We start from the raw sequence: 22720 nt of genomic DNA on the forward strand, positions 1-22720 counted from the left end.
CCTACCTCCTGGGCTGTTGCTGCAAGAACTAAATGAGTCACTGCATTTTAAAAGTGGTCACACCAATATATGGCACATTGGCTGTTATATTAGAGAATCACCCCTCTCTGCTGCCTATGACAATCCCTCACAACACAGCCCCCCAACACCCCAGCCCACCACGTCGGAAGTGTGCACATCCATGCCTGCAAAAGCTTCGTACTCAGTGCCTCAGGTCCCTCCCACACCACACCCAGGCCCTGCTGCCAGCTGGAGACCCAGGGGCCTGCCCCCCTCTGGCGTTCAGCTTCTTCACACACCCAGCTATTTATAGCCTCTGGCGGGACTCCAAACACAAGGCAACCTCTGCCTGTTTAGTAGAGCAGAGCTCCCACCCACACCCACAGGGCCAGGGTCCCGTGCACAGAGGCTCCTCTGACCCCCAGCCCACTAAGGCACTGTCAGGAGAGGAAGCCATGCTCGGAAATGGGGTGCTTGTGACAGCTGCCCTCCCTCAGGACACCTGGGAATATGCCCTGCCCCAGGACACCTGGGAGGGGTTCGGTGTACCCCTTGGGCCACAACCAACCCAACCGCTGGCCTCCAAAAGAACCTGTTTGAAAGTGGCAGTGTAGACAACAGGCAGCCACCATGTTCCAAGGGGCCTACACCCCGGGGGAAGAAGCCCCCCATGCCTCCCCCCACCCACCAGGCTCCCGGCCCCTCAATCCAGGCAGGGCAGAGAAACCTGCTGCAAGAAACCAGATTCAGCGCTAAACCGACTTCACAGGCAGCTGACCTAACAGGACAAGCACAGCTCTGGAGGCTCATTTCCCGAGAGCAGCTCAGCTGGTGGGCAGTGGATGCACCCCACTATGCACTGGGGGGAAAGGAGCACCCCACCAGGGTCCTGCCTGGCCTCAGAGCGTGACAGACATGGAGCAGAGGGGAGGGTGACCAAACGAGAGCAGCAGGGCCTTGGCAGGGAGGGCTTGGAGCTGGAGTGGCCGTGCCTCCCCTAGGGCTCTCCAAGCGCTGGGCCTGGGGAGCCCCCAGCCCAGCCAGTGACTCCCAGAGGAGCTGCAGACCCCATGGCTGGCACAGCCCTTACACTCTACTCCTGGGTCCTGGAGTCCCTCAGAAGCCCATCAGGACAGTGAGCAGGGGCCCTGCCCCATCCATGTGGGCACTGCAGAGTGACGAGAATGAGATGCCACTCACCACACCTCACCCACCTCATGCCAAGGCGCACCCTCTCAGAGGCCTCCAGGGCCAGGAAGAGGCCAGAGAGGACGACTCAGCTGGGCCAGTGGCCTCCAGTGTCCAGCCTCCAGGTCTGCCCAGAGAGGAGAGACAGCCTTCCCGGGCCCTCCCTGGGAGCCCCCAGACAATCTCAGTCTCTCTGGGATGAGGGGCAAGCAGGGCACAGGGAGACCCCCCAGCCCTGCCCGGAGGCTAGAAATGACAAGAAGGTTAGGGATTCCAGTACCACGTCCCTCCCCACCGGCAAAGAGCGGCCCTCTTCACCGTCTTCGCCAGGGCCAGAGGAAGGACGGCCGGGGTGTGGGGACTGAGGGACCCTGAAGATGATGACTGGAGCAAAGCGGGTGAGGGCGAGGGCAGAGTGTGAGGAAGACGCCCACAGTCACACAGGGTGGAGTGGCTGTACAATGGGGCAGAAAAGAATCCAAAGCACACCTGCATTTTGTCTTTGAACTTCTTTTTCATGAGAAAATGACTTGGGTATCCAGTTCCAGCAGCCAAACGCAATCTCTAATACATCTGCTTCCCTCCCACCCAGGTCTTTGTGAACCATCCTGATTGACACACATTTTATTTAACATACACACAGCACGCGCTACACCCCAAGCACTGTTCTCAGCGTTTTTCAAATAATAATTTATTTAATCCTCCTGACAACACTATGAGGGTCCTCACTTTACTGAACAGGCAACTGAGGCACAAAGAGGGTAAATAACTTACCCAAGTTATTTATTAAGTGTCAAAATGAGTTTCGCACCCAGGCAGCCTTGCTCCGGTGCCCTGAAACGCATTTATCGTCTCTCTGAAGGGCATTTCTTTTCAGAGCTTTGTAACAGTCTGCTGTATGTCCTCAGCGTAACTGAAGCACCCATTCTCCTGCTGGACTTAACGTTTGCTGATATAAGCAATGCCTCTATGAATCCCTGCACGTGTCTCTTGTGCTTACATGTGGGCGTTTCTCCAGGTTATACGCCCAAAGGTGGAAATGCTGGGTCATAACACATGAGGGTATCCAACTGGCTACCGTCTAGCTGTTCTTCAAAGTGGACATACCTATTTATGCCCACTGGGCCACACCCTCACATGCCCTGACTTTGGCTCACCTAGTACTTTACTCATCATGGTTTTAATCAGTATTTACCAGGTCACTCCTAAGACAGGCCATCCTTCCGTGTTAATCTCCACTTCTGAAACTGTCTGTTCACACCATTTCCCGCTATTCTTCTGGGAGGCTCTTTCCCTGAGTTGTAGAAATTCTTTATATATTCCTGATACTGAAACTTTTCTTACTATATAGTAACCCTCTACATCTGTAATACTTTCTGCCAGAGAGTCTATTTTATCTGACGCCAACATAGCAGCATGACATTTCTTCTGGCTAATATTTTCCCAAATTATCTTTTTTATCTTTGATTTTAAATCTTTCTGTGTCTAATATCTTTGAGTTGTCCCCCCCATTCAATCTAACACTGTCTTTGCATGAGAGCTGAATCTTATCACATTTATGACTACTGATTATGATTAAATTCATTTTTTTTCTTCTGCCACCTTCTTTTGGATTATCTTTTTTAAATTGCATACTTTAGCCTTTTCTGACTTGGAGGTTATACACTCTTATCTCTATTCCTTTATAAGCTAGCCTTTAAATTTTAGCACGTATACTTGCGCTAAAAGTCTAAAGTTAATCAACATTTCCACTGTCCCTCAGAGGAACTTAACTGTTTTAAATCCAGTGACTCCCTTCCAACTTACATTTAATTAGCTTAATACAGTATTTGTATTCAGTATTCAACATGTTGCCATAGCTCTTCTTACCCCCCTCCAAGGCAGGTATTACTGGTTTTATACAGTCAGTCACTTTTTAATGTGTCCATAGGTTCGTCAGCTGGTCTGCTCACTCATCCCTCCTAGACCTCAGCACTTCCTTCTGCAGCCACTGTCCTCCTTCCTGAAGGACATCCTCCTTCAGTAAGGATCTGTTGGTAGAGAAGTCTTTGTTTTTCCAAAAATGTTATTTTGGCCTTCTTCCTGAATGACAGTTTAGAGAACATAAAATTTCTAAGTTATTTTCTCTCAGCATTTAAAAAATATTGTTCACAGTTTTCTTGCTTCCGCTACTGTTGAAAATGTCTCTATTAGTTTAATCTAGTAGGATACTCTGTCTTTTCCTCCTGGCTGCTTTCTTAGATCTCTGCAGTTTCACTACAAGGTACATGTCTAAGAATATACTTAAATTTATTTATAATGCTTGGTATTCACTATGCTTTTCAAATCAGATGATTCGTGTCTTTTACCAATTCTGAAAAATGCTCTGCTATCATCAATTTGAGTTATCACATTTCCCAATTCTATGATCCTGAAATTCCTGTTTCAGGTCAGTCAGACCTTCCCGTTCTATCCAGTCCCATAACTCCCCTCTTTCGTACTTTTCAATTCTGTATCTAAGCACCATGATAATTCCTTACAGTCACACTTCCATTTGACTAATTCTCTCTTTAGCTGTGTCTAACCTGCTGTTTGGAAACCCTGGTGGTGTTGTGGTTAAGAGCTACGTCTGCTAACCAGAAGGTCAGCAGTTCAAATCCACCAGCCGCTCCTTGGAAACGCTACGGAGCAGTTCTACTCTGACCTATAGGGTCGCTATGAGTCGGAATTGACTCGATGGCAGTGGGTTTGGTTTGGGTTTGGAACCTGCTGTTTAGCTCTTCTACTTAATTTATAAATTCATTTTTTCATTTCTAGAAGTTGTTTAGAAAAAAAAAAAAACCTGGTCAATTTTGATATATCTGTTCTTTGTCATGCTTCCAAATTTCTAGCTTATAACTCCACAACTTCTTCCAAGTCTATTTCTGTTTGTTATTTATGATGACTTTCACTCGTGGTGGCTTGTTTCTTCACGTGTTCTGGAGTTGTGGATATTGAGCTATGTTCAGTGGGGTTTTATTTGTGGGAATCCTGTGAGGCCGAGTTTGAGGAAGCAAACTAATTTATATTTTTCCTTCTACTGATTCCCTAGAGCATTACCAATCTAGAACTTTAATTTCCCAAAAATACAGATAATATAAACTTCAACTCCAGACTCATGTGGGTACAGACCTATGGTTATAAATTCTCAGGGGAGGCTCCCTTCACCTCACCAACAGCCTAGGCCAAGACAATTTTATTATCTATTCCCTTCGTCAGCAAGAGGATGTTTTTTCTAATCCATACTTTGACTGGTGGCATAATCCTGTGGGAGTCCTATCACGTGTGGGCCTCAGTTTCAACTATCCTGTCTCTGGTCCCCCACACCGAGACTAAAACCCGAGCCTCTAAGTTATGGAGATAGGGAAAGTCCCCTCCCCACTCCCACACAGACACCCACAGCCTTAGCTACTGGAGGCTTACAGCTCTAGTTTCCAGCACCCCCTGGCTTTCCCCTTACTTTCTTACACTCAGCTATGCGTATACATTTAAAAAGGAAGACTGTTACACTTTATTCACTATTTCTACGTGTTTTCTATCAGAGATTTTTCAGCAGTCTTATGCACCACAATTGCCAGAAGTGGAAGTCCAAGAGCCCTTTCTAAAGGTGACAGGAGCTCCATCTGCCTTCAGAAACCCAGCCTAGGAACAAGAAATCAGGCCAGGTCACCTCAAGTCACTTCCAACTTGAACTCTGTAAACAACCCCTTGGCACCATCCTCTCCACTGTAACAAGGTGTGGGCCCAGGGCCATTCTCTGGACTACTTGCCTTTCTCTAGGCTCTGTCGTTCCTGAAGAAGGCTGGAGAGACAGCTTCCAGGTAAGGCCAACAACTGCACACAAACATTTATTGTTGCTCCTACCTGTAATCCCACGAAAACCATAAGGACAAAGAGAACAGGAGAGAAGATCATAGAAATAAAACCTCGAAGTTAGAAACCAGATACCTAAGTTGCCACTTATGGTAAATTGGCTGTGGAGAGAGCCAAGGAGCAACACGATTTATACCAGAGAATCTTCCAAAACTCAGGAGTTTGTGGCACTAAGTATCTCAGCAAGAATGGGGTGGAGATGAGTTCAAAGACTGGAGGCTTGGTTGCTAAAGAACAGTCAAGAGTCCCAGATCCCTGCACCACTAACTATGGCTGGAGGCTGCCCCTACCCAAACCCAGCAGACTGGATGGTTATTTTCTAAAGACAATAAAATAGGGGGTCTCTAGACAAAGAACAGGCAAGTTTGAGGGCACAGGTACTACAACGAATCACAAGGAGTACAGAATAATATACCAAACACAGAAACCCCCAGCTCTCTTTCCCCTACGTGGCTTTCAGGATGTTGGCAGCCAGGTCTACATCCTCCAGAAAGAAAACAGAAGATACTTCTCTGGGGCTGTGACTAGCTCCAAAAAGAGCCTGAGTGGATCACCCTACAGTGAAGCCCAGCTGACCTGTCCCACTCACAGGCCCAAAGCTTTCAATCAGTATTCAGGTCCATCCTTAAATATGAACAGACCAAGAAAAGTTACTTGCCTAAAAAGCAGAGACAAAAACAGGTAGGAAGAAAAGAACAAAGGCTATGTAGAGGGAAGAAAATTCAAAAAGCAAATGAAGAACCTCAGAGAAAAAAGAAAATGTACCCATGACAAAGGGACTGAACAGCACTCATAAAAGACCAGAGAACAAAAGAGCCCTCAGAAATGAAAAAATATGATGCCAAAAATGAAAATTAACAGAAGGGTTATTAGAGGATAAAATTGAAGAAACAGCCCAGAAAGTAAAGAAACATTCAAAGATACGGAAAATAGGAGAGAAAAGACAAGAAATTTGAAGGTCCAGTCTAAGAAGTCCAACACCTAAATGAAAGGATTTCCAGAAAATGAACATAGCAAAGATTAAAAATCAGCTATGGTGACGTGAATTACTTAATACGGCCCTTCTAGCCACACTCCTTGCAACGCCCGTGAAATGACTGGGTGGGGCCATACAAATGAGGTGCCTGCCCACCAAGGGAATTGGACAGCTTGCTAATAATGTAAATAAGGTATATGGTACCCTTGTCGGGGTGCGACCATGCAAATAAGGTGTATGGAAGCCTAATGAGGGGACTGGGCAGCTTTGTCATTGGCTAGGCTTAAGAGAGAGCCAAGCCCAGAGCAGAGGGGGGACCTAACTACCACCAAGAAAGAGCTAGGAGTGGAGCGCATCCTTTGGACCCAGGACCCCTGGGCTGAGAACCTCCTAGAGCCAAGAGACAGAGAGAGCGAGCTGTACGGTAAAAGACAGCAAGAAGCAATAACAAGAGAAACGGCGGCAGCAGAACCAGGAGACCGGCAGGACATGGAGTGGTGAGCTCCCCAGCCCACAGAGCAAAAACGCTGAGCACCTTTGGGCAGGAGGCTTGCTGGTGCAGTGGGGTGCCTCTGGGCCCTTGACAGAGCTAGGCTTGCCAACCCATGGAACTAGAGAGCTGAGCACCTTCAGGCAGAGGCTTGCTGGCAGAGTGGGCTGCCTCTGGGCACTTATCACTGGAGCTGAAGAGCTTTGGAACATTTGCCCAAGCAGGGCAGAGGCCACCCCAAGAGGCTGAGGGCCCGAGAGAGGCCTGCCTGCAGGCACAGCTGAGAAGAGGCTATCCTGATTGAAGAGCTGTATCCTGAGTCATCCCTGATCCTGAATTGTAGCCTGTTACTTCCCTAATAAACCCCGTAACTGTGAGCATGGTCTGTGAGTTGTGTGTGACCACTGCAACAAATTATTGAACGAGCAGAGAAGCAGAGTGCCGTGGGAGGGACGACTGGTGTCAGAACTGATAAAAACGTTGGTGAGAGGAAGCATGTCTGCCCTCCGCCTCACAGGAATAAGCCTTGGACTATTCATGCTGATGGTGAGTCCCTCTCCCCCACATGAAGTTAGAAGAGGTCAGATGCCCCCACCACACCACCATTTTTACACCAGCACAGTGAATGAAAACAGACCCTCCCACCAAAGGCATATCACTGTGAAATTTCAGAACAGTGCAAACAGGAAAAGATTCTACAAATGTCTAGTAAGAGAAAAATTATCTACAAACGAATAGGAATCAGAACGGCTTCGAACTCCCAGAAGCCAATACTTGGAAGCTAGAATACAGAAGGGACAGTGCTTCACAATTTGGAGGAAAAAAGATTTTCTATTTGGAAGCCTATACTCCATTAACTATCAATAAAACACGTAAGCAAAAGAATGACAAGCAAGGTCACGAAAAATGTATCTGAAAAGCTCAGTAAAACATGTAGCTCAAAAGCTACTGGAGGATGTGCTCCACTAAAATGAGAGAGTAAACAAAAAAAAGAGGAAAGCACAGGATACAAAAACCCAAGGATTCAGCAAAGGAGGTATGTGAAAGGCATCTTCAGGATGATGAGCAAGGGAGATCCAGGGTGACAGCCAGTCCAAGAAGGGAGCCACATCCTCCATATAAAACTCTTTTCAAATTTCTAGCTGATCCCTAGACTACATAGGCACAGAACAACCAAATAAGGATAAAAGAACTGAACAGAGATTCCAGCAGCTGCCCACCACAAGGTAAAGAGTTTATTAATTCAGCCAACACAGCTACCTGCTAAAAGAAAGAAAAAAAATCAATGCTTTGGCAAGACACTTAACAGAATCCAGATTCGCCTCAACTAGCATTCACAATGTTCAGATACAATCCAAGATCACAGGAAAAACAAGCCAGTGCGTCCCATGTTAAAGACAAAGTAAAATCGATGGAGGCCGACCCTGAAATGAAGAGATGCTGGAATGCTGGAACAGGGAAGACTTTAAAGCAGCTATCGAAGTGTGCTCAAGGACGTAAAGGAAAATATGCTCTAATGAATGAACCAATCGGAAATCTCAGTGGACAAACAATCTATTAAAAAAAAGAGCCAAATGGAAGTTCTAAAACTGAAAAATACCATATATGAAATTAAAAATTTACAAAGCTACGTTGACAGTAAACCAACAGAAATACGTGTACCATGCCAACATAAGCTGCAAGAGCTATTTTAACATGAAATCTCAAACACTGAGACACCAAAATGGATAACTTATTCCCCACTGAAGTCCCATCAGTTAGGGCTGCTTCCCATATTGACACAATTTCTCATACCTTTGAAATATCACTTCAAAAACTACTAAAATGCTTTGATACTTATTGAGAAGACTTCATTTCCCAACTTCTATGTTGTGTCCCCTGTGTCTTATATTAAACATCCATATATACGTGGATATATTTCTGGACTTTCTATTCTATTCCATTGTGTATTCAGCTATCTTTGTACCAAAAGCTCACCACCTTCATTACCATAGCTCTACACTGAATCCTAAAACCCAGGAGGAACACCCTGTCCTTTCTCTTCAAGACTGCCTTTTCCATTTCTAAACTGTTTTACTCAGAGAATTAACTAAAGATCAAATGTTAAATGCTTTTTCTGCATCTACTGAAGTAACCATATAGCTTTCCTCCTTCACTCTGTTAACATGAGGGATCACACACATACACTGATTTTTCAACTGTAATATGACCATGCGTTCTTGGTTTTATTTATAAGGTGGATTACATTAATGGTTTTTCTAATATTAAACCAGCCTTGCATACCTGGTATAAATCCCACTTGGTCGTGGTGGACTATTTTTTTGATATGTTGTTGAATTCTATTGGCTAGAATTTTGTTGAGGATTTTTGTTATCTATGTTCATGGGATATAGGTCTGTAATTTTCTTTTTTGTGTGATGTCTTTACCTGGTTTTGGTATCAGGGAGATGGTGGCTTCATAGAATGAGTTGGGTAGTATTCCGTCATTTTCTATGCTTTGAAATACCTTTAGTAGTAGCGGTGTTAACTCTTCTCTGAAAGTTTGGTAGAACTCTGCAGTGAAGCCGTCCGGGCCAGGGCTTTTTTTTGTTGGGAGTTTTTTGATTACCTTTTCAATCTCTTTTTTTGTTATGGGTCTATTTAGTTGTTCTACTTCTGATTGTGTTAGTTTAGTCAGGTAGTGTTTTTCCAGGAATTCATCCATTTCTTCAAGGTTTGCAAATTTGTTACAGTACAATTTTTCGTAATAATCTGATATGATTCTTTTAATTTCAGTTGGGTCTGTTGTGATGTGGCCCATCTCATTTCTTATTCGGGTTATTTGTTTCCTTTCCTGTATTTCTTTAATCAGTCTGGCCAATGGTCTATCAATTTTGTTAATTTTTTCAAAGAACCAGCTTTTGGCTTTGTAAATTCTTTCAATTGTTTTCCTGTTCTCTAATTCATTTAGTTCAGCTCTAATTTTTATTATTTGTTTTCTTCTGGTGCCTGATGGATTCTTTTGTTGCTCGCTTTCTATTTGTTCAAGTTGTAGGGACAGTTCTCTGATTTTGGCTCTTTCTTCATTTTGTATGTGTGCATTTATCGATATAAATTGACCTCTGAGCACTGCTTTTGCTGTGTTCCAAAGGTTTTGATAGGAAGCGTTTTCATTCTCATTGCATTCTATGAATTTATTTATTCCCTCCTTAATGTCTTCTATAACCCAGTGACCATGCGTTCTTGGAATGAACTCATTGGTTTATGACGTTTTATCATTTTTACATATTGCTGGGTTCCACTTCTGAACGTGTTTATTAAGAGCTTCTGCATCTTATGTTCATGAGGACAGTAGTTTGTAATTCTTTTCCTATAAAGTTTTTGTCAGGTTTCAGTATCATGGATATGCCGGCCCATAAAACAGGTTGGAATGTGTTATACTCTCCTAATTTCTCAAAGAGTTTTTTAAGAGTGGTACCATTTCCACATTAAATGTTTAACAGAGTTCACCAGTGAAGCCATCTGGGCCTAGGTTTTTCCTTGTGGAAAAGTTTTTTTTTAATGACAAATCCCATTTCTTTTATAGAAATAGTACTACTCAGATTTTGTGTCAGACATTTTGGGTGTGTTCTATTTTTTTAAAGAATTTGTCTGCTTCATTTATGGGGGGGTGAAGAATTTATTGGTATAATAATTTTACTGGTATAAAATTTTTCATAATACTCCATCATGCTTTTGATTTCAGTATGGTCTATAGTAATGTCCCTTTCACTCCTGATATTGGTTATCTGTGTTTTCTCTCCCCCCATACCCTGTCCTCTGGTCAGTCTTGCTAAGGGTTTATCAATTTTATTAATCTTTCGAAATTTTTCACTTTGTTAACTTACTGGTTGCTATTTATTTCTGCTCAACTTTGCCCCCCATCCTTCTACTTACTTTGGGTTTAATTTTTGCATATTTTCCTAGCTTCTTGAGACGGAAGCTCATGTAATTGATCTTAAGCCTTTCTCCTTTCCTAAGTTTTAAAGCTATACATTCCCCACTAGTACTACTTTAGATGCATCCCACAAATTTTGGTACGTCATATTTTCATTATCATGTAGTTCTAGATATTTTCTGATTTCTGTGTTTTCTTCTGTATTATTTTCTAAAAATGTCAGGATCTTCTTGTCCATTCATATTTGATATTGATCTCAACTTGTGGAAAGAGAACATATACTGTATTATTCAATTAATTGAAATGTGTTGAGACTTGCTTTACAGCCCAGGATGTGGTCAATTTTTATCAATGTTCTCTGTGTGTTTGAAAATAATGTACATTTCTGCAATTATAGTCATGCATTGCTTAACATCCATGATACGGTCTGTGAAATAAGACATTATGTGATTTGGACGTCGTACTACAGATGAAGGTCCTTTCAGGCACTTGCTTCCAAAATGAGGAGGCTTTGTTCACAGCAAAAATTTGCTAGGCCAAATAACCTCCCTCTACAATTAGCTCATCTAGGGTTTCAACAAACTCTTCCGTTGCCTTTGCATCGGCGCTCAAAGACTCACCACTCCACTTTTACACTACGCGGGGAAAAACGTCGTGGAAACACCTGAGCCACCCAGACTAGCATAAACTCAATACTGCAGTCTGGTCCTGCTTTTTTCTTCAAGCATTTCAAACAAGCTTAGTGTTTTAGCAGCATCCCCGTACCGAGAGGGATGCGTTTTTGTGTTTGGTCTTCAATTCACATCATTACCAATTTCTCCTGATATAGGTCCCTCTCGCATTTTTGTTAGCCTTGTAGCTCTCAGTGGAACTGATCCTTTAACCACTTTGCAAAATTTTTTCTTTGTTTTTAAGGATCATCATGGTTGCCGAGTACGATATGCCTAAAGCCACCGTGTCCCATTCTCCATTTGGGATTTCTGAATTCTACTCTAACCTTATGGGACCATGGATGAATACAAGGTTGGACACGGCTCGAACAGACATTACGCAGTGCGTGACTGTGTTATTACTCCACACGTGCCATTAAGAGAGTCGTACTATGTGTATTCTATACGTGCCATGTTTATTTACATTTAATAGCTGAATTTTTTTATATTTAAAACTTAAGGTTTTTATTAAATGTCTATTTCTCCTACTTTTCTCTCTCCTCTATTGTTCTCCTTTCAGTGTGAAGACTTTCAGTTATTCCATTTGTCCCCTTTATTAGCTTGAAATCCACAATTTTTCTGTCCTCTAGTGGTTACCCTAGAGATAACTCATGCCTTCCTGACTTAATAAAATTTAACATTAACTGGTAGTTTCACCCTCTTCCTAGACACTGTAAGAACCTTTAGAACAACTGACCTTCATTTTCACTCCACTCCCACGCAGAGCACTGTTGTCACGCGTTTTACTTCTCTACGTATTTCAAACTCAATAAGACACAATAAACGCCTGAATATGCTCTTCATTACTTCCTGCACCTTTGACCTCAAATCTGGATCGCTTTCCTTATGCCTGAAGAACACATAATTTACCTGACACCTTCATTCTTAAAGATCAGTTTCACTTGATAGAAAATTTCAGGTTGAAAATTATTTCTTTCAGAACTTAAAGGCATCATTTCATTGTCTGCTGGCTTCCACTGTCTTGTTAGAGAAGTTAACTGTCAATAGGACCGCTTCTCCTTTGGTGGTAATGCCTTTTTTCTCTGACTGCTTTTAAGATTCTCTGCCTTTGGTTTTCAGAAGTTTGACTTGTGATGGAAATAGGTGTGGATTTTTTTTATTTATTATCTTACCAGGTTCACAGGGCTTCTTGAATCTGTAGCTTGATGTCTTTCATTAGTTTTAAAAGGTGCTCAGCTACTATCTCTTCTGCTTCATTCTCTCTCCTTTATTTCTGGGGCTCTGATTATACAGATCTTAGATCTTCTTCCTTCATCCTCTATGTGTCTTTTGTTCTCTTGTATCTTCCAACCTTTTGTTTCTCCATGCTTTGGTCTGTAGATTTTCTTCTGAATTATTTCCAGGTCACTAATTCTCTCTTCAGTTGTGCCTTACCTCCTGATACAATCATTCATTGACTTTTCAATTTCTGTTATTGTACAGGTCAGTTCTATTGACAGATCTTTCATTTGGTTACTTAGAATTTCCAGTTCTCTGCTGAAATTCTTGTCTTTCATTTCCTTGACCATAGTGAACAATGCTACTTTTAAATATGTGTATGATAACCCCAATCTGTAGCTCACGCAGGCCTGCTTCAACTGTGACGTTTCTGCTATTTTTTTTTTTTTTAAATCATCAGCCAGTCATTACATTTGGGAAATTTCTGTAGAAATAATTTGAGGTCTAGAATGATGTTCTATTTTCCCAGAAAGGATTTACATACACTTCAGGCAGGCAACTAAGGGCAGTATTAATCCCAGAACATCTCAATCCAACTTTAGGGTCTGTCTACTTTTGGATCCCCCTCACCCCTAGAGATACAGTTCTTTGGGGTCACAACCCAAAAAGAAGAGTTTGCTGTACTGACCCACTACTTAGCATTCCAACTCCTGTCTTTCTAACCCCATGAGGCTATCAAATGCAATGCTGAGCCCCTCAGATGTCCTTATGAAATGACTGAAAACAGACCCAAAGGTTAGAATCACCACCCTGAGCCTCTGTCCCTACCCACACCCTGGCTTGGTAGGTCTTCACTATCTTAGCTGTTCAATGCCTTCAACAAGAAATGTTTTTATGTTTTGTTCAGCTTTTCTAGTTGTTTTCAAAAGGACGGTTGGTCCTGATTACCAGAAGATGAAGTCTCCATATCTACTTTTTACCCAACTTCTTGATACATTTTCAAGACTCCAACAAATAGGGGGGTTGCTATGAGTTGGAAAAAACTCAATGGCAATGGGTATCATGACCAAAGGCAAGGGCACATCCACACGTATATGAAGACTGAGACCACCTGTGCAGGTAAGTTTCCCCATGGAATTGTGTTAAGCAAGAAGAACTCAGACCCCAGGGCAGATCCCTGAGAAAAGTAACTTCCAATTCCAAAGTATAAAACCAAACCAAGCCATCAAGTCAATTCTGACTCACAGTCACCCCATAATACAGAGTAGAACTGCCCCATAGGGTTTCCGAGGAGTGGCTGGTGGATTCGAACTGCTGACCTTTTGGTTAGCAGCCAAGCTCTTAACCACTGCGCCACCAGGGCCCCAAAATATAACTGAGAAGGAAAACTGAATTCACCTTCAACCAGCTTTATTACTTCGACCTTGCACATCACCTGCACAACCAGGGAACTCTGACTGGGACGATTTTTGCACTAGAAACAGCTCCACAGATCCAGGGACTGGAAAGGAGCGTGACAGATCTGGTAAATTTCAGATTCTTGATCTAGATGCTGATTACATGGGTGCACTCAGTTTGCAAAAATTTATCGAGCTGTCACTTATGATAATTGCATTGTATGTACTTTGCATTTATACTTCAGTTACATGTCTGAAAAAGAACAATACCATTTTAGGCGGGGGAAAAAAAAGTCACCCCCTATTTCTAAAAGTACTTACATAAAATGTCTGGAAAGATATATACCCACCTGAGAAGGCTTGTCTCTGGTGGGGGGACTCAGGTCAGGTCAGGCGAGGTAAAGGAGACCGTGGTTTACCTATTACATCTAAATTTTTGCAACTGAATGCATGTGTGCTATTTGTGAAACTAAGAATTAATAAAACATAAAACAGGAAAAGAAATCATGGTCAAAATGACATCTGACTCCCCCAACGATATCCTATGGTGGGCTGACCTAAGAGACCCCTGCATGAGGGGAGGTTTGGGTACAGTTTTTCAGGACAAGGAAGGCTGTCCTGTGTGGCTCTCTTGCGTGGCCTGCAGGACCCACTCGAAGGTAGAGGGTTCACAGGAAACAGCAGCCAAGTGGAAGGAAGACCAGGACTCACCTCTCTAAACCCCTCTGCTCCCCTATCTTCTAAGTCCCAGAACAGATGAACTCTAATTCCTTAATGTCCTCAGTGCAGAGCGAAGCTGGACCCCTCGTGAGGGCTCACTTCCAACCCACCCCACTGCCCAGGCCAGCAGCTCCAGGGCAAACCCTGGGTCTGCAGAACTTCTGAGGACCCCAACCCCGCCCATCTGAGCACCTGAAGGGAACATCAAAACTTGGGTGAGAAAGAAATTCCTAAAAAGTACATAAAGTAAGGGTCTCCTGGCCCATGGCTGCCAGCCCAGGGTCCTGAGAACTCACGTATGCCTTCTGAATCAAGGGACAGACGACAGTTACACTGTGTTCAGGAGGCTGTAGGGGAGTGCCATCAATGACACTGGGCATCAAAAGGCATCGTCCTACACCTGAAAACACTGTGCACCACTGAGCAAGCCAGAAAGGAAAAAAATCCTGGCATCCACACTGAAGAGATCCAGCTTCCAAGTCGGCCTCCTGTTTTAATTGGTTCAGGTCTGGGAGGCAAACGGGTCCCTCCCTCTCCACGGACGGACAGACAACAGCTGGTCTGGTCACATCCTCCGAAATACTCAGCCACAAACTCGGGGAAAGCGACCTTCTCCATTCTCCCAGCCAAGGGCTTGGGTTTCCAACCAGCCTTCCTTCTCCTTCCCCAGGACTAATTTTAGCCTTCTTACTTGTCAGAGGGGAACTGAAATAGTCGGCAGGAGAACGCAAACAAGGAGCACGTGAGCTCACCTGGCAGAACACCTCAGCTCTGGCCCAGAAGCTGAGGAGAAGCAGCCCCGCTGCCCACAGGCCAGCCCCCGAGACAGTCCTCCCCGAAGGAGGACCACACGTCTGCCCAGCAGAGCAGGCTTCCTTTCCAACACCCACTTCCAGAAATCACGTGTCCAGGAATGAAAACACACAGCTGGGGGCTGCCAGTCCCCAAAAGGGCCTGAAAAGGGCACATGTATGTGCCCAGCGAGACTGGAATAACTGGAACAAACCATGTGGATGTCCTAACGCAGGAAGCCATTCCTGGTCCTGGGCCAGGAGAAAGCACAGCTGACCTCTCCAAACAACCCAGGCTGCATTATCCACTGATTTCCAATACCCACTATTGTCTCAGACAGAGACACCACCGACAGATTGAAAAAACAAAGACTAAAGAAGGCATCTCCGTCACTCCCCCATCCCCGGCCAACAAGGTGTGCTCCAGCCTGACCATTGAGGAGTGGCACCATCAGGACCACAAGGAACAGGGACCAAAAACATGCGGGTGGGTGTCTATCTTGGAACAAACATTTGGTGGTAAAATGGGAGAGGAGGGAAAAAAGATGAAGAATTCTGAAGAGGTAACTAAATCCTTGTTCAGGAAAAATGCTTCACGAACCACCCTGGAAAGACCCCAAAAGGCACTGAAATAGGACGTCTCCACCCAGCAAGCAACTCTTTTAAAATAACACACCAATGAAGTGGAACACTTGGAAAACTGAGGCTTTTATGGACCTTTCCTCCCGCTGGAGAAGCCCAATCTCCAATCAGTTCCCAGTGCAGCAAGCTGTGTCCGGCTGAACTCAAGGTGCGGGAAGCGGAACCTCCCAGAGAGCACTCCATAGCAAAGCTCGGAGTAGGCCGGGGGCTGCCAGCCTCCCAAGCCCAAGCCCGACAAACAGGCCTCTGCAGAGATCAAACACTTCCATCAGGGCCTCCTGGGCCAGCCAACCACCTGTTGCTGGCAGTTCCTCCACCACACCTCCCCAGGTCCAGAGCAGGAAGCCTGGCTCTGTCACCCATACCTTTGGGGAGAGACTGCCCAGCCACCCTGGTGTCCCCGGCCTGGGAGTTCCAGGCCCACAGCCGCTGCGGCTCCTCAGAGCGCCACCCAGCAGGCCCACTCAGGGGAGAAGGCATGGCGGCGTCCTGCAACGCCACGGCTCCTCTTGGCAGACACCGGCAGCCTTAGCTCCAGCGGCTCCCAGGTGGGCAGAGAGGGGGTGCTGGGCAGGTGGAGAGGCCCCAGCAACAGGCACTTCCAGACATTGTGCGCGTGTGGGAGGGAGATGCCAGAGAGGAAACCTCAAGGCGGCGGTCAGAGGCGGGTGGGCGGGTGTGGACAGGCAGGCTGCCGGGCCACCCACAACCACCGCCTCCCTGAAACCCGAACCACTTCTGGGAAAACTCAAGGACGCCGGGATTCTCCTCCTGCAGGAGCCGTCCTCCCAAACCAAACTGTCACACACCGGCACGACTGGTGAAGCAGGACCCTCCTGGGCTCTGAGGAAAATCCCACCTCCCGCCACTCAGCCACTCATCCGACGGGGTGGGGGTGGGGAGGGGGTGTTCCCGTAGGCATTACTCCCACCTGTCACCACTGTCTGGCCCTTTAAAAGCCAGAGAACATTCTAGATCAGTGGTTCTCAGTCTAAATCAGGTGATTTTCGTCCCCCTCCCCCAGGCACATTTGGCAATGTCTGCAGACGTTTTTAGTTGTCGCAGTTGGAGAAGAGCTATTGGATGGCTAGCGGCTGTGGATGCTGCTACCCCTCCTCCACTGCACAGGACAGCTCTCCACACACACACTGTGGGTGTGCCCTCGTGTGTGTGCAAAGCTGCACACACATGTGCGCACACACACAAATGATCTGGTCTAAAATGTCAACACTGCCGAGGTCAAGACACCCTGCTGGAGAGTGAGGCTCACCCACCAGGAGCCTACCTCAGGGCCTTCTACCCACTGTCACCCTCAGAAGTATTACTTAGATCCCCTCACCCCCTCCCCAGATCCCAGTCTGTAGTGACCAGCTGGCACCTGTGAGTGGATCTAAACTGCTGATCTGAAGCCCCCTGGTTCCCCTGCACTGCCCTGAACTCCTGAGCAGAGGTCTGAAGGCACGGGCACGCAGAGGTGGAAGACCTCAGGGGGCAGCTTCCTGGAGGAGGAGACCAGGACTGGAACGTGAACACTGGGCAGGATTACAAAAGGCAGAGGTAAGGGAGAGGGTATGTCCAATGGCCAAAACACGGTCATAAGGGGGAACAAGCCCAGCATGCGGCCCCAGGACAGCGGGCCGCCCCCAGAGCTGCTGCAGTGGTACGTGTGGGGCCGCCAGGGCTCCAAGGAATCCAACCGGGGGCAACATGTCCCCAGTATCCGTGCAAAAGTGTGTGCACACAATACACAGCGCACACACAACGCACACACAACGCACACGCGTGCACACAATACACAGCGCACACACAACGCATATGTGCACACAATACACAGCGCACACAACACACACATGCACACACAACACACATGCGCACACAATACACAGCGCACACAACACACACATGCGCACACAGTGCACACACACAATACACAGCACACACATGTGCACACAACACACATGCGCACACAGTGCACACACACAACGCACACACAACGCACACGCATGCACAGTACAGAGCGCACACACAACACACATGCGCACACCACACACAATACACACATGCACACGTGCACAATGTGCAGCACGCACAATGCACAGTGCACACACAACTCACACATACACACACATAATGCACACGCGTGCACACAATGCATGCACACAGTACACGCACGAACATGCCATGCACAGGTGCACACACGCTTATTTGCATTTTCCTGGGGAAAGGGTCTGCAGCTTTCACCACCTTCTCAGAGGGTCCAGGACACGAAGAACAGCATGCAGGATGGGACTCTCTGCTGGGCTCCCTGTAAAGGAGGTTCTGTAGGGGAAGCACCAGGGTCCAGGGGCTTATCTGGGGATTCTGCAGGGTAGACCACCACAGAGGCCCACTCCAGCTGCGGTTCTCTGAGGTTCACATGCCCTCACCCAGCTGTAGGGCCTGGGAGGTGGGCCAGGTTCTCACATCATCTGCCTCAGAGAGACCTCTGAGGACTGGGGAAGGTGCCCAATCCCCCCAACAGGCAGAGCCTGGAGGCCAGCAGGCCCGAGGACAGGTAGCAGACGATACCCCTCCCTGGCGAGGGGCACTGACGGTCCAGGGCTCTGTGGTCCATGTCCTTGGCAGCTACCGCGAGACCAAGGCTAGGGACTGAGGGTCACTGTCCTCACTCACACACACCCTCCTCCCCCTGAGGCAACAGACAAGAAACGTCTTCAGATCAGAGAATGGTAGCCTGTCAGGCCTGCACTTCCCAACGGGACTGGCCCCCCTCCCCAGCCAGCAGCTACTGACACTCCAACTCAGAACACTGCTCCAACCCGCGTACCCTGGGCCCCCAACCTGAACCCCAAGAGCAGAGACAGACACCAGGAGCGCCTGTGGAATACACAGGATGTTGGGGTCATCCAGGCAATACAAGGGCCAAATGACATGTTTCCCAAGGACACTGGGCCAGGCACGGACCAAGAAAGACCTGCAGAACTGACCCAACACCATCTTACCACCAGCACCCTGCCTCACGGTTACAACACAAATTCTGCTTTTCCTTCTAGGCCTGCACTGGCCACTACGGTAACCCCAGACAAACGTGACTACCCAGCACTTGAAGTGTGGAGAATCTGAAATGAGGTGTTCTCCAAGTGTAAAATACACACACTGGATTTTGAAGACCAAAAAAAGAAAAAAAATGTAAAATATCTCAATAAGTTTTAATACCAACTGCATGTTGAAATGATTATTCTGTATACATAAAGTTAAGCATTTAACTAAGGTGCCCCTGACCCAAGCCATGATGTTTTCAATGACCTCCTATGCATGTGAAAGCTGGGCAATGAATAAGGAAGACCAAAGAAGAACTGACGCCTCTGAACCGTGGTGTTCGTGGAAGAATACTGAATATACCGTGGGCGGCCAAAAGAAGGAACAGATCTGTCTTGAAAGAAGTACAGAGTGCTGCTTAGAAGCAAGAATGATGAGACTTGGTCTCACGAACGTTGGACATGTTATCAGGAGGCACCAGTCCCCGGAGAAGGACATTATGCTTGGAAAAGTAGAGGATCAGTGAAAAAGAGGAAGATCTTCAATGAGGTAGACTGACACGGTGCCTGCAACGATGGGCTCAAGCATAACAACGATTGCGAGGATGGCGCAGGATCAGGCGGTTGTTTTGTTCCGTTGTGCACAGGGTCGCTAAGAGTCGGAACCGACTTAATAGCACCTAATAACAACGACAACATTTAAATGTACTTCAAGTATTCTTAATACATTTCAAGGACTTAAAACATTACTGACATTAATTTCACCCGTTCCTCTCCCTTTTTATTAAGGCTAGCAGGTCTCAAGTCACATACGCAGCTCACAGATACTTCTGCTGAAGAGCATTCTTCTAGATCTTCCTTCTACCAGGGCACTGTATGCAGCAGGGCTGGGGGTCTTTCCAAACAGCAGGACAGGAGCTTGAAGGGAGGTTATCCCTGAAGCCAAGGGAACAAGATGGCCAGCTACGCCCTCACCTGGGCCAGGGGCAGCTCTTCCCACCGTTTCCTAAGGTCCAAGCAGCAGCCACCAGAGAGGACTGGCTGGAATAACAAGAACACCCAGCAGCCTCCACCCTTCTCCCAGGGCAGGAATCTTGATGTTTGGATGAGTCTGGTGGGAGGGGAGAGCAGCACTGCCCACGGGAGGGAAGGAAGTCCTCCCAGGGCCCAATCCCATGCCCTGCCCCGCCCAACGAAAGTGGGAGCGGGTAAGGCTGGTGAGGCTGGGATGAGGCAAACTGGGGGAGGAGTCCCCAGCTCGAAGGCCCGAGGCTGTCCTGACCTGGAAAGGGGCCCTTCCAGCAGTCCTGGGCCTGAAGTGCCCTCAGAGCCCAGGTATGTCCAGAGATCAGGCGCCCAGGGGACTCTAGAGACACCCAGGCGGCTTCTACTGCCTAGTAAGACAGATGGCTGCCCCCTTCCCTCCGCTGGCCCTTTCACTTCAGAGTCCTCAATCTTGGATAAAACGTCTTAAAGTCCACTGCCACTGAGCGGACTCTCAGCCATTCCATGAGCCACACGGAGCAGGGACGGGACAGAGAGAGAAACAAGCTCAGTAAAAGCACCACGTCCCCTCCATCACACAGGACAGGCTCCAGGCGGCCCCCGAGGCCCCCGCCCACCGAGTGTCCCGGTGCAGGTCGGGGGGACTGTCCTCTGGTCCTTGCACTCAGCCTGCGTGGCTCCCAGCCCCCCAACATAGCACTCTCAGTGTAGACAGCTGAACCTATCAACTCCGCAAAGGAGCCGGGTGAGAGTGGGGTGGGGATGGGGAGGCGACCCCACCCCCGCCCGCGAGCAACAACAAGGGGATCCCGGCCCCGCCCCCCAGGCCCGGCTCCGCCCCTCGCGGGTTTCCCAGCTTCCGCGCTGCTGCCACTGAGGGCGGCTAGGGACCCGCGCTGCATGGGTAATGGGGGCTGGGAACAAAGACGAACAGGACCTGGCGCCCCGGCCGCCGCGCACCAGGGCCCCGGCTGCCCGGACTTCTCTACAGAGAGTCAATGCTCGGCTCCCCACGCCTCCCAGGGCTGCTCTCCAGAGTCACCCGAACCAAACCCCGGAGCGGGTCCAAGTGCGCCCACCCAAGCTGGGCGCGCCCGGGCACCGCTGCGGGAGGGAATTGCGTGCTTCGGCCTCGGGGAAAGAGCGCTTTCCTGGCGGAACTCCGTGTGTGCACACTCGCATCTACACCGCCCCAACAGCGCGCACGGGCCGAACGCCAGACCCGCGGCCGCCGGCGAGTTGGTGCAGGTCCCCTGCACCCTGGCCACGTGCCTCCCGGAGGCCGGAGCGAACCGGGACCTGTTGGTTTTCCTTTCTCGCCCCACCCCCTCCTCCCAGGCACCCAAAACAAAGCTGTCTCGCGGGGCAGCCGCACCCTGCGTCCCGAGGCCGGCCGCAGGGAGAGCGCGCGCAGGTGGGCGCCAGCACCAGCCGCCCGCCGCCCTGGGAGCGCGACACAGATCGGGTGGGGTGGAGAGGAGTAGGGGAAACTCCTCCCGGCTATGCGAGGCCGCCCCCTTCGCTCCGACGCCCCTCGTGGCCCTGAGGAGCGCGCAGTTCTCCCCAGCCGTTGCTGCACCTACGATCTCGCCGCCCCCCGATCAGAGCTGCCCGCCCCGCTGGGCCGATTCCCCCCCTCCGGTTTTCCTCGCACTCACCCTGGGTTCCAGGCGCCCGCGGAGCCTGAAACCCAACCCTGGGGCTCCGGATCCCGGGCCCTATCGCGGGAGGCGCCTCCGGCCAGTGCGCAGCACTCCTCCGCCCCCGAGGCGCCGCTGCGACCCCGAGTCCCGCAGCCAGACGCCCAGAAAACATCGTATCCCCCAGATACGCGAGCGGGCACCCCGGGCCCGGCTCCGGGAGGTGCGAGCTGGGTGCAGGTGGCGCGGCGAGGAGGCCGCGGGCCCGCCCTTTGTTGGTAAACACTGCGCGTCCGGGGCCCGGCCCGCACGCCCCCGCGCCGCGCCCCGTCCTTACCCGCGCAGAGCGATCCCAGGAGGAGGGCGAGGGCCGCCCAGGGCGCCGTCATGTTCCGCGGCGCCGCCCCGCGGACGCCGGGAGCCCGCGGGCAGGGCCGCGCGGCGCTCCCGGGGCGCGCAGGGCCCGGCGGCTGCTGCGCTCTCCTTCCCGCTGCTTCCTTCGCCCTCGCTCCCCGCGCGCTTCCTGCGCCTTCGTCCCGGGCAGCGTGCGGGCGCCAAGGGCCGGGCGGCAGGGCCGGGCTCAGGGCCGCTGCGGGCGGCGCAGGCTGCGGCCCGGGCTCCGGGGCGACGTGGGGGCCGGGGCGCGGCGACGGGGCGCGGGCCTTGGCGCGCCCGGCTCGGGCATAGCGCGGCGGGGCTGGGCCGGGGCCCCGGGCGCAGGGGCCGCGTCCGGAGGGGCCATGGGCGGGGGAGGGGCGGGGGGAGGGGAGCTGAACCGAGTCCAAAATGGCTCCGGAGCGGCGGCCGCGGAGCCGAGCCGGCGGGGAAGCCCGGATGTTCGATACAAAGAGGCGGGCGCGCCGGGCGCGGGGGAGGGGAGCTGCCCCTCCGGCCGCGTGGTCCGCGCCCCCCGGGGGCGGGGCCCCAGGAAACAACAACACGGAGGCCCCGCCCCCGGCTGCGCCTCGGAGGGCGCGCGCGGGGGTCCCCGGCGCGCGGGCGCCTTCGCCCCGGGACCCCCGCAGCCAGCGCCCCGGGGCTGCTGCTCCGCGCTCGCCCGTTACCCGGACGCATGCCGCCCTGCGATGCTGGGGTGAGTGGACGGTCCCCCGATTCTTGGCTGGACTCGCCTTGGCG

At 49.4% G+C, this 22720-nt stretch overlaps 1 protein-coding gene across 4 annotated transcripts in view; it reads right to left on the reverse strand.

Moving 5' to 3' along the window:
• ACVR2B (activin A receptor type 2B) overlaps positions 1-22036 on the reverse strand; it is a 36695-nt gene extending 14659 nt beyond the window's left edge. Inside the window, exon 1 of one of the 4 annotated variants that reach the window (XM_049870780.1) lies at positions 21602-22026. In XM_049870780.1, coding sequence (XP_049726737.1) covers positions 21602-21758 — 157 coding nt within the window. In that variant the 5' untranslated portion in view covers positions 21759-22026. Of the gene's footprint in view, positions 1-21601 lie in introns of all 4 variants that reach the window. The other 3 variants (XM_049870779.1, XM_049870778.1, XM_049870781.1) reach the window with 3 other exon arrangements.
• Between the last annotated feature and the right edge of the window lie 684 nt (positions 22037-22720).

The sequence above is a fragment of the Elephas maximus genome, chromosome 27, assembly GCF_024166365.1.
Source record: "Elephas maximus indicus isolate mEleMax1 chromosome 27, mEleMax1 primary haplotype, whole genome shotgun sequence".
NCBI classification, from domain to species: domain Eukaryota; kingdom Metazoa; phylum Chordata; class Mammalia; order Proboscidea; family Elephantidae; genus Elephas; species Elephas maximus.